Genomic DNA, 11,597 nt, shown 5'->3' with positions numbered 1-11,597 from the left:
CACCATGTTAAGGCAGCGGACCTTCTCGCCGCGTTAGACTTTCCTCGGGCGCGGCGGCCCGGGGCAGGTGCGTTGTGCCGGCGGGGCCGGGCGGCGGCGGCGCCCGCAGGGTCGCTGGCGCGGAGGCGGCGGGCGCATGGCGGGACCGGAGGCCGGGGCTGGCCGGGGTGGGCGGGCTCCGGGGCCGGGCCGGGCGGGGGGCGGCGAGGCCGGGCGGCGCGCATAAGTCGGCCGCGAGTTGCAGGCGGCCGGCGGCGGAGCGCTGGCTGTAACTTGACACCGGGGCGAGAGGCCGAGCGGAGAGAGGGAGCGAGAGCGGCGGCGGAGGAGGAGAGGAGCCCCAGGGAGCGGGATGGTGACCACCTCCTTCCCCTCCCCTTAGCGGCGCTCCGTAGCAGCAGCAGCAGCAGCAGCCGCCGCCGCCGCCGTAGGAGCGCCGGGGACTCTCGCCTGCCGCGGAGCCGGGGGCAGCCGGCGATGGGGACGGGACGGATCCCCTGAGCTCCCGGGAACTTTCCCGGCCGCGGGCAGCCGGAGCCGGGCAGGCGGATGGAGGATGCGCTTCCCCCGGCGGGCTGCGTGAGCCGGCGGCGGCGAAGGGGAGGATGAAGAAGCAGCAGCACGGCGGCGGGGAATGCCCGGAGCCCTGGCCCCCGCGGCGGCGGCGAAGGGAGGGGGCCCGGGCCAGGGCGGGGGCTTGATGAAGCGGCGGCCCCTCTCGCTGCTGCCCTTCCTCTCGCTGCGCGACTACGTCTTCTGCATGGCCACCCTGCTGCTCTTCTGTTTGGGCTCCCTCTTCTACCAGCTCAACGGGGGTCCCCCGCACTTTCTGCTAGCCCTGCGGCACTGTCTGGGTAAGGGCGGCCGGCGGCGGAGGGGACTTGTTGCGGCTCTCCCTCACTCCCCGTGGCGGCTGGGCTGGGCCTCCCTCCCTCCGCACCGGGGACACGGCCGCGGGGCTGGGGCGGCCGGAGGCCGGGGCTGCCGGGCGGGCTGGGCAGGCGGGACGCGGCGCCGTGAGCGCTGACACCGGAGCGGGACCGAGCGTGGGGCGCGCCCCGCCACAAGTTCCTGCTGGCCAAAGCGGAGTCCCCTCGGGACTTTCTCAGCCCCGGGAGCGCTGTGTGCCCGCGGGCGGCTCTTTGTGTGCCCGGTGGCCGTGGCAGAGCGCGGTGTGCCGGCTCCGCTGGCCGCCGGGTCGGTCCGAGGCGGGGCGGAGCGCAGGGCAGCACTCGCTGCCCGCGGGTCGCGCACCGGGGGAGCTCCGGCACAGGCGCCCTGAGCTGTCAGCGCCCCCCGCCGAGTGCTGTGCCCCGAAGAGGAGAAGCGGGATGCGGATGGCCCACAGCAGAAGATGCTGCTTAAAAACAAACAAACAAACAAACAAAAAAAACAAACCAAAAAAACCCCAAAAAAACCAAATCAAAAACCCCAGATGCACTTTGTGCACCAAGCATCCATCCTTGTGCAGGAGGTTGGTGTCTGGAGAGAAGGGTGTGCTCAGCAGGGTCAGTGCAGCAGCGCTCGAACGCACGAGCTCACCCGGGTGCTTTGCCAGCCTGGTTGCCTGCGGACCCAAAGGAGGTGCCCCGGTGGAGCCGGTGTAAGCCCCACTCTGTGGCCTGCAGTTCTCACCCTCATGCTGACCCCAGGTTTTCACGTGTTTTTTCTTTGTAGCCAGCATCCACATCGCTAAATGTTGCTTCCCTGCTCAGCAGAGAAGTTGTATGAAAAAGAGTTTATCGTGAGGTCGAGTAAGTACCTTAGGCTGGCAGGGCTAATTCAGGTGATGGTAGGACAAGGGGGAAAGAGGGCAGATTTCGTTTAGCTGTTTGGAAGAAATTCTTCACTATGAGAGTAGTGGGGCACCAGAACAGGTTGTCCAGAGAAGCTGTGGATGGATCCTTGGTATTGTTCAAGGCCAGGCTGGACGGGGATTTGATCAGCCTGGTCTAGTGGAAGGTGTTTCCTGCCCATAGCGGTGAGGTTGGTTTAGATTGGAAGGGACCTTAAAGACCATATAGTTCCATTCTGTGATTCTGTGATGTGAAATAGGAAACAAAAACCAAGTGTTTCTCAATATAGGAGGATTACTACAGAATAATTTGTGGTGTGAGTTTTTACCACATTGGCTGGTCTGCTTTACTTGTGTGTGGAGGTGAGGCTTTGGTGATACATGCTGCAGAGGTACAAGCTGTAAGAGGCAGTGGTAGGTTACAAACAAAAATACAGTTCATGTATTTCAGAAAAATTAGCTGCAGATCCTTTTCTATGTGTCCATACTTTATGAACATTTTAAGAATACAGCTCTATGTATGTGTGTTGCTTTTCCTTATGGGAAAACTATCCCTTGTCTTCAGTTAACTAGTGAGAGAGTATGGAGGGGCAGTAGGACAAGAGACAACAAACACAAAGTTGCAAACAAGGGAAATTCCAAGGAGATATCAGGGAAAAAAATTTCAGTGTGAGAGAAGTCAGGTGTTGGAATAGGCTACCCAGGGAGGTTGGGATGTTCTTGTAGATATTCAGAACTCAGCTGGACTAGCTTCTGAGCAGCCCAAGTAAATTTTTCCTGTTTTCTTGGGGAAATAGGACCAGGAGAACAGAAGTCACTTCCAGATAATGTTATTCTGTGAATCTGCTGTAAAAAGTCAGTGAAAATACAAGTGAAAATAGGAGAAGAAAAATGTTTTGGATATTACTTCACGAACACAACAGCAATTTTGGCTTGAGTTTTAATGACTTTTTTCCCATTTAATATTACAATTAGGAAGAAATTCCTCCAGTGAAGAGAAAACTGACAAATTTTCCACCATAGAATCACAGAATTGCTAGGGTTGGAAGGCATCTCTGGAGATCATCTCATCTACCTCTGGTCCCAAGGCAGGGTCGCCTAGAGCAGGTCAACACAGGGACATATCCAGGTAGGTTTTGAATGTCTGCAGACAAGGAGACTCCACAGTCTCTGTGGGCAGCCTGTTCCAGTGCTCTGCCACTTCTTGTGTTTTAGTTTATGGCCATTGCTCCTTGTCCTGATGCTGGGCATCATGGAAAAGAGTCTGGCACCATCCTCTTGGCATCCACCTTTGAGATATTTATATGCGTTAATGAGATTCCCTCTCAGTCTTCTCTTTTCTGGACTAAAGAGGCACAGCTCACGCTGGTAGAAGATTTTGTTTGCTATTGATTGATACTTTAGTGGGATTAAACACAATCTCTGGTTTCAGACAAAAATTGTTGTCAATTTTTAAATTTTCATCTTCTTCAGGAATAAATGTTGCTTAGGTTGGGTGAAAATAGACTGCAAGAAATTCAGGGTTACTCAGCTTGTGGTCTTTTGACTGCTTTTGAGGAATGGGGGAAAAAAATCTAAGATCTACTACCCTAACCACTCTAGCCAGTAGTTGCATGTCTGCTGGAAAATCTTCTGAGGCCTGCAGATGAAAGGCTTGGAAACCACTGCATCTTTGAGAATGGGTCAGGATAATTTTTGTGAGGTGCTCAGCAAGTGCAGAAAAGCCTTTGTTGTGTGTGCCTGAACGTGATGAGCCCCTGGGGATGGAGTGTAGTCTTACTGAAAATGTTTTGGGGTTCTTTTGAAGTGTGGGATTCTCACAGGAGAAAGTAGACAGATCTATTAATCTCTGCTAATGAACTTCTGCACTTGTAACATGAATTAGTGTAGGAATTTCCTTTCTGTGCCTGAGTGCCCTGCGATGTTAAGGAGATGCAGATTTGGCTAACATCCTGCACCAGGCTAGTGGCTGAGAGGAAAGCAGAGTCCTCATGGCTGGCTGGAGTCCTGGTACCCACTAAGCAGGTGGTGCTTGCTGCCTCTGCAGACAGGTGGGATGTACTTTGGGTACTGAGGTGTCTGCATGCAACTTTATGGAGTTACTTTATACTTCCTTGGTCGGCAGTTTCATTTGGGTTGTCAAAGTTGATCCACGTGGGTGACATTACTGAACATTTTATTTTTTAATTTTTTAGAGTGGCGCATACTCCTTGAGGTATCCAGCTGGGAAGGCTTTCAAATTAGGAACAATGTTTTTTTTGTAACTAGAAGGCTTATTGTCTTCCAGGGACCTAACAGATCTGCTGGAGGAATAGGTATTGGGCATCCCATCCTGCTAACTACCAAAGCTGTGCATGTAAATGTGTGTCTTATACAGCAGAGGGAAGTTTCATGACGTTAAAAAAACCAAAACAAACTTTTTCCCCCCCTGAAGCCACAGATTCAGTGTACAAGTAACTCTTTCCTTCTAGTCCTTCCAACCCACAATTTATGGTGTTAAAGTTCAGATCTCCAAAAAAATGAGCAGTTAGTTTGTAAACCATGTTTGCTATGTGAATTTTTCAGTTTCCCTCATTGTATGTAAATCTACAGAAACAAGGAGTAGCCTAAAGGGAATATTGATTTCTCCGTTTTGTGCCCTCCGTAGTGTGGGAGGGGTCATCTTGTCTGACTTCAGTTTTTGTTTGCATTTGGAAGTTTCAGTGCTTTTCTCATGTTTAGTTGTGTTATTGTGAGGGGAATGCTTGGATTTTTTTACCTCAGAACTTGAAAGGAAGTTCGTGAGCAACAACACCAAACTTCAATAGTGGTCTGGACAGAAATCACACCTGCATCAGGCAGGTGTGTGCATAAAAGAAAATCAAGACAGTGTGAAAACACTTGGTTTGAAAAACTTTAATTTTTTTATTAGGCCTGCATCATATGCTGTGGAGGAGGTATACATTTATTTTCAAAGGAATGAAGTGTGAACATTTGCTAGTTCTATTAACTTTCCTTTGGAGGCGGGGAAGATGAATGTGTTTTCAGAATATGCAGACTATTAGTAATTTTTTTTTCTCTCCCAGTTTGGCTCCTCTGGTGTCTTGTCCATATATGCCTCTTTTTCTTTTGGTTGCCGTACTGATTGGAGAGAATCTTGGTAAAACATAATGGCAGTTTTTAGGGTAGACAGTAGCTGTATTTGGTATTTCCACTTGACATGGCCATTTCTTTTATAGCAGAGTCATCCTGAGCAAATGAGAATAGAGCGGTAGATATGAGGCTGTGTTTTGTTATTTATCCTGTTCTGACTTCAAGCTTACAGTAATTCAGAGTACAGAAGGTCTGTGGAAAGCTGATGTTTCTGCTGTGTGTTCTGGATGTGGCTTGCAGTGACAGGGCTCAAGTTTCACACTGCAGTCATCCCATCGGGAGGGACCCTGTTTTTCAGCATGAAATTATTGGGGAGGTCACAGGCATATGTGGGTTGTTTCTGAATTATCTGTGGAAGATACTTGAAAGTGTATCTGTTGCCAGTAGGCTTAAATTTGCTCTGTGGGGGTGCATACCAGTCCTGGACCAAAAATGATCTCCAAAAAACAGGAAGGTTTAAAAACCGCCAGGCTTTCCAGTAATGAGCTGCAGTATTGGGATTTGCACAAATGAGGTCTTGCTTGTTGATTCTGCCAAGGTAACCCTGGCTCACTAATTGAAAACCAGCTCCAGTGGTGGAAGGAAGTGAGAAGAGTCTTCCCTTAGATGAGTAAGACACAAATCGTAAATCTTGGACAGCCCAGTGGCTTTTGGGAAATGCACTAGGGACTCCACTCCCCTGCAACTGCAGTGGTTTTACATTGACTTGTGAGATATACATGCTTCAAATTACAGAAATGAGAATTTCCAAGGGCTGGTAGCAACTCTCTAATGGCCAATAAAAACATAAAACCTTTGTATCTTCAGTATTTGCTGTGTGAACTTGTTGTTCGTGTCGATTAAAACATTTCCCCTGTTGAACTTGCCAGGAGCCTGTACAACAAATACACTGGTTTAATTGCATGTGAAAGTTGCCTTTCCTGTGGTTTCCTATGCAAGGCAAAAGCCTTAAATGTCCACTTGTGTTCCTTAAACAATTTCTGTGTTGCTCTCCGTCTTCATGACACTGGAAGTTCTCAGGTGTTTTGGCCAAGATGGTCTTGGTAGCTTTAAAGTTGTCAGAGCAACAGTTGTGTTTATTTTGGGGAATATAACCATAAAAGAAGCTGAAAGAAATCTGAGTATTTGGGGAGGTTGTTACAAAAACCTTCAAAATATTAAAAACTAAGCAGCAAGGGAAACTTTTTATTTAAATCAAGCTAGTATGAATTGGCTTTATTTTTGGTAGGGCGTTGTGGTTGGATTTTCTTGTTTGGTTGGTTTGGTTTTGTTTTCTTCTGACCTATCTGATTTTTTCCTGTTAACCTGTTAAGAGAGGGACAAAAATGAAAACCCGACTATCCAAAGAAAACAGTTAAACTAAGTGTCAGTGTTTTGTGTGCAAATTTTTTATAAGCTGTAGAAGGGAGGGACAACAGTAGGATTTTTAGGGTTTTTTTCCAGGGGCAATGGTTGGGATTTTTATTCTGATAATACTGCATTTATATATAGAATAATGTAAAGCACAGAATTCTTCAGGGTAAGCTTTTCTAAAATGTAGAAGCACCTACCATACTTTATTTTTGCAGGTAGACAGCATGCTGCCTTTACATGGCCAGAAAAGGTTGTCTCGTTCAGTTTTGTTTTGCACATGCACACATGCATGGATCAGGAATCCTTTACAGCTTTGAAGGCCCTTCAGGTGTGCGAGTAGGAGAAACACACTCAAGGAAAACAGTCAGGTCTGTAGGTGAGGTCTGAGTCAGGTCTGTGGTGACACAATACACATTTCTGAGGTGCCTAAGCTTTTAAAAAGGCCTGGGTTATGTTCTTATTGACTTTTTTCCCCTCATATTGTTCTCAAAAGAGACAGATCTTCTGTACTCCAAAGCATTTTCATTTTGGTCTGACTTCTCACAGGATTAGTTAGTTGCAATACACATGAAATTAATTAAATTTCAAAGTTCATTAACATTGTAGGGAACTGAAAGGTCAGTTTGGAATCTGCTTCCTAAAAGCCTTGAAAAGAGATGGTCTGAACCTAAATCACAAGTCTGTATGTAGCTGTATCTTTCTTAATTAGCTTTTCTGTCCTCTTTGAACTTCCTCATTTTGCTGTTGTGAAAGCCATACATACTGTCTTTTAGACAAAATAAATCTGGACTTCCATTTAGGTTACTAAACTGTCAAGTTATAAGTGAGCTTCTTTGGAAGACAAAAGAGGAGCCTCATCTCTAAGTAGCTTTTGTTAAAAGACTGCTCATCACTCACAGCTTGTCTGATGGCAAGATTAACAAAGCTTCGCCTAACACAAGGTGATGTCAGGAAATACTCTGTGGAGAACCAGAATGCATCTAATTTTATAACCAAGGTCATAAAACTCAAGCCTTTTCCTTTCAAAAAGATTGAGTGGTCTCTGGATTACATTGTGCTGGCTGCCTGAAGCACTCTGTACAGTGAAGTCATAGCAAAAAATGCTTGTGTGAATGTGTTGTGATAATATACTAAATATATTTGGAAAATTGAATGGCATTTATTTAGGAATGTATTTTCTGCTTTCAAAGTCAGACTCCAGTCTGGGAATCAGGAATTGCATATGGGTGTCTGTGTACATGTTTCTTTTTCTTATTGTCCACTTTGGCATTTGACAAGGGATTTAAAGGATTAATTCAGTCCCTGATGAGAGGGAAATTACTACAGCTTTTTCAAAAATTTTATTTATTTGGTTTACTTTCAGGTTGTATTGCAGTGTGGTATATATACTTGTGTAACAACAAATCTGCTGGTTAAATGGGATGTTTCACTTGGGCCTGAGGAGATGAGAGAGGCTTCAGTTCTCTGCTCTGACAGACTTCATGTGACGTTGAACAAATCGTGTAGAAATTCTCTGTTACCTCCTTTTGTCCAAATGACATTTTGAAGATTAATGTGTGATGGAGTAGGATACTCTGAGATAGTGTGGTGGTCATAGCCACAGAGATACTGAGAGGAAAAAGAATCTTTTGATAAACTCTTTTGTTGTGTACAGGTTTTGGCTGTGTCAAAGAGATAAGGCAGATAGTGTTAGAAGGAAGCTCCTGTATAGATTGAGGCAAAGTCAATGGTCCAGCTGCTTTTCTTTCAAGGGTGTCACCACTGTTGGCTATCACAGTCTCTGTTCAGTTTTACTTCAGGAGTTATTATATTTGGTTTCCAGAGTCTCATCAGAGGGCTTCAGTTTTCAGATGTGTCTTCATCTAGAAGACTTCATGTCCACAGAAGTTACCAAATAACTTATTTCTTTTTTCCTGTGGTGCTGCATTTGTGAAAATGCAGTTTCTTGAAGCCTTGTTCATCCTAAGTGAATGGCAAGTTCTCTGCTGGAGCGTAGTCAGCCAAAAGGGATTGACTGTTATGAGGAAAAAAGTGGTTGTTGCAGTGATTCTCATATTTTCACACCAAATTAGGGAGAAGGAAGGTTGCTTTTGCTTGGGGTTTTACAAAGACTGATAAACATTCAAGGGTGCTAGAATGAGGGACTCTGTAGCAAAAATAACTCCTTCAGCTACAACGAGCTTCATGCTCTGTGGGGAAAAGAAAGGCTCTCTAATTTCCCCCCCCCTTTACCTCTAGTAAGAAGTTTGAGATAAATTAACATCTCTGCTAGCTCTACTGCACTGATGCCTGATAAAAACTGTTTTGAAATCAGTAGCACATGTCAAAATCACCAGTGACAGTAAGTGGAAGTTATTTGTTTGTTATTTAAGCGCAAGGGTCTTTTAGCAGAGTTTGTATGATGAAGGTATAACAGGGGGAATTGGATATGACATAATTTTTGGCAGGAACCTTCTGTAAAATGGTTGATCAGGTGTCCTTTTTTCACTCCTTTTCCAGATGGTAATTGGTCCTTTCTCTCCCATCATTTAAATTTGTATGTTAATAGAAAGTGTGTCTGCTGTCTCTTGTGTCTAGGAAAAATCTGGGATTACTGAAATTGCTCGAGTGTATTTTGTATGATAATCACCGCATGTTTTCGACATAAATTTTAAGCACATAAGGAAGCCCTTCTTTCAGGGTGGTTTTCTTAGTTTCATGTGCAAGTAGTTGCACATTGTTAGCTTCTGGCTCCTGTAACCTATTCTGGAAGACCTGGATATTTTGTTTTCATAGTTGTCTCTCTCTGCAAAGACAGGTTTCAGGTAAGATGTAAGAGATTGTTTTCATCTTGGACTGGACAAACAAGGCTGTTGTAGGTTTTTTTTTCCAAGTTGTGACTTGGCACCTGCTGCTGACCCCCTGTGAGCTCTGTTTTAAATTGCAGTGGTGTGAAAGAAAGCCCTGTGTTTCCTCTGTTACAGGTACAGCCAAGGAGGTCAGTAGCCACTCTGTGTGCTCACGTGGGTGTGTATGAAACGCACTTAGAAAATTCAGCTACTGCATTGTTATGGAGGCAGAACCTTCTGAGAGTATTTCTGTTTGGGTTGTCTCTCCTGAAGAACTGGGGTGCAAGGGGAGGTCCTCCTATCCCCCTTCTGTGCTATATTTGGTTTTTTCCTTGGACCAGTAAGTTTTGAAGCCAGGGCTTGCAATGGTCTGGGTGCTGTTCATTCATATCATGGGGGCAGGGAAGACATGAATCCTTTTGAAATTGACAAGAATTAAGTTCCTCTTCAAATCTTGCTATAAGATTCATGGTCCTCTCAGCTATTTGTCTGCTTTTCCTGTCTCATCAGTGAGGGGAGAGAGCCATTTCCAGGCCATTACAGTTTATTACAGACATGATACAAGTAGGATCAGCCCTTTTTGGGAATGTCAGTTGTCTGTAGCCTGTTGATATTACCTTAGAAGGGAACACCAAGGTGGGATAGTCTGCCACTGCCTTTCCCTGGGCAGCAGAGGTGCTTGACTGAAAGACCAAGTCTTACTGGCACAGCAGTGGCTCCTCAAGCTTTTAGCTTATAGTTTGGGCTTTTTCTTTTTCTTTTTTTTTTTTTTTGAATTTTCAAGTGAAAGCTGTGGAAAGTGATGACGTGATTTTTCTTTTTTTCCACCAAGAAATGTTTCCTCATCATTATTGGTGAGCAGGCAAGTAGATTTTCAAACATAACTTGTGTTTATATAATGAGGCATTTGTTTTTCTTTGTTTTAGAATCTGGGTTAGAGGATGTTTGGAGACTGGACGGGTGGATAGGAAGTGGAGAGCAATTATTTCAGTGAAATTTATTTTACTCTCTTGCTCTTTAGAGCTGCACTGAGGGGAGCAGGCCCTGTTGTGTTGAAAATGGATGTTCAGCTTTGTTTGTAAGCATGGAAGCACAGTGATTAGGTTTGTGTTACGGTTTCTGAGTACTAATGCTTTAGAAATAGACATTTGGATGCTTGCCAAGGCTTGCTACTTATCATACTTAATGATTCAGAGTAGAAGTCATCAGGAGGCTGGGATGGAGATCATAGTGCCTGTTCCTATTTGAGTGAAGAAGCAGTACGTCTCTGCCATGAGTAAATAGCGTGTTTCAGCACCCCTGAGAGTGTTTATTTTAAAAACTTCTGCTGATCAAGTGGATGGTTGGTTCAGTTTAATGTAGCTGTCCCAGGGAGAGGATGCCAGCATAACATTGTACTCTTACAAGGTTACTAACTGCTAGCAAGTGACAATTTTGGGAGATGAGCTGCTGGTGCCTGGATTAACAGTTGCTGGTCAAGGAGATTTGGTTTATTATTTCCACTTTATTATTTCTTTTTCTTTTTTTTTTTTTTTTTCCCCTGATGTGAAATGTCCTTGGTATTTCTGGGGGAGGACTTGCTCCTTACAATTCTTCTTGTAGTTTACTAATAGATGATCCTGAATACATACAACAAAGCTGTTAGAATAAGTGGATATTTCTTAGCTTTTGCTTAATAACTGCTGGAGACTATTGTGAGGCTTCTATCTTTGCTTGGCCTTTCAATGCAATGTCAGAATTCTTTGGAGGATACTTTGATTTTCTCAAAGATCTTTACATGGTGTTTTAGCCCTGATATCAAAGCTTGCTTTTGAAATCCAAATTCCAGTTACCTGTCTTTTTACCTTGTAAAATACCTTAAGATTTGGAAATTCTTGTGCAGATTAGAGCTTGCATTACTTCTCTGAATGTTCTGGGTTTTGGTTTGTTTTTGTTTTTTTTTTTTTTTTTTTTTTTTCTATCTAGATTGTGAAGTTTTATGCTTTTCCTTCATGGTAGTGTCTTGTGTTGAAATGGGCGTGCGTCCTGAAGAGGTTGGGGCATGGGAAGCCATATGATGTTGTTTCAGAAAGAGTTTGAGAATTCTCACAATATACAATTTTGGGTTGGATTTCAGAAGACAGTAATTTTGTGAATGTTTACCGTAATTGATAAACGTTTATGCCTCTGTTTATCTCATGGCAATTAGGAGGAGATTACATCAATATTGACCATACTTAATGCTGTCTTTTTGTTCAGTCTTATTTTTTGTTCTCTTGCCTTCTAAGAACCTCTTTTTCCTTCTGCTGTCCCTGTATTTACAGGTAGTTTCCCATCCTTTTGTTACTCTGTTCCTCTGTTACACCAAACCATGTTTATGGTGATGGTGATTTCCCAATCATGAATTGCTGGTGGTCCTGTTTCCTTCAACCAGGTTTTCTTTCTTCAGTGGCTTGCATCATAGAGCAAATACTCTTGCCTCTTTTGCTGGCCTACATCCAGAGAAGAGC

The 11,597-nt window shown here is 44.7% G+C and overlaps 1 protein-coding gene across 1 annotated transcript in view; it reads left to right on the top strand.

Moving 5' to 3' along the window:
- The first annotated feature begins 232 nt into the window (after window positions 1-232).
- Window positions 233-11,597, top strand: part of UST (uronyl 2-sulfotransferase) — a 155,295-nt gene continuing 143,930 nt past the window's right edge. The window contains 2 exon segments of the mRNA XM_030944405.1: window positions 233-639; window positions 642-854. Coding sequence (XP_030800265.1) covers window positions 606-639; window positions 642-854 — 247 coding nt within the window. The 5' untranslated portion in view covers window positions 233-605.

The sequence above is a fragment of the Camarhynchus parvulus genome, chromosome 3 (assembly GCF_901933205.1).
Source record: "Camarhynchus parvulus chromosome 3, STF_HiC, whole genome shotgun sequence".
Classification (NCBI taxonomy): domain Eukaryota; kingdom Metazoa; phylum Chordata; class Aves; order Passeriformes; family Thraupidae; genus Camarhynchus; species Camarhynchus parvulus.
Note: the sequence above shows the minus strand (reverse complement) of the source record. Positions and strands in the feature narration are given on the sequence as shown.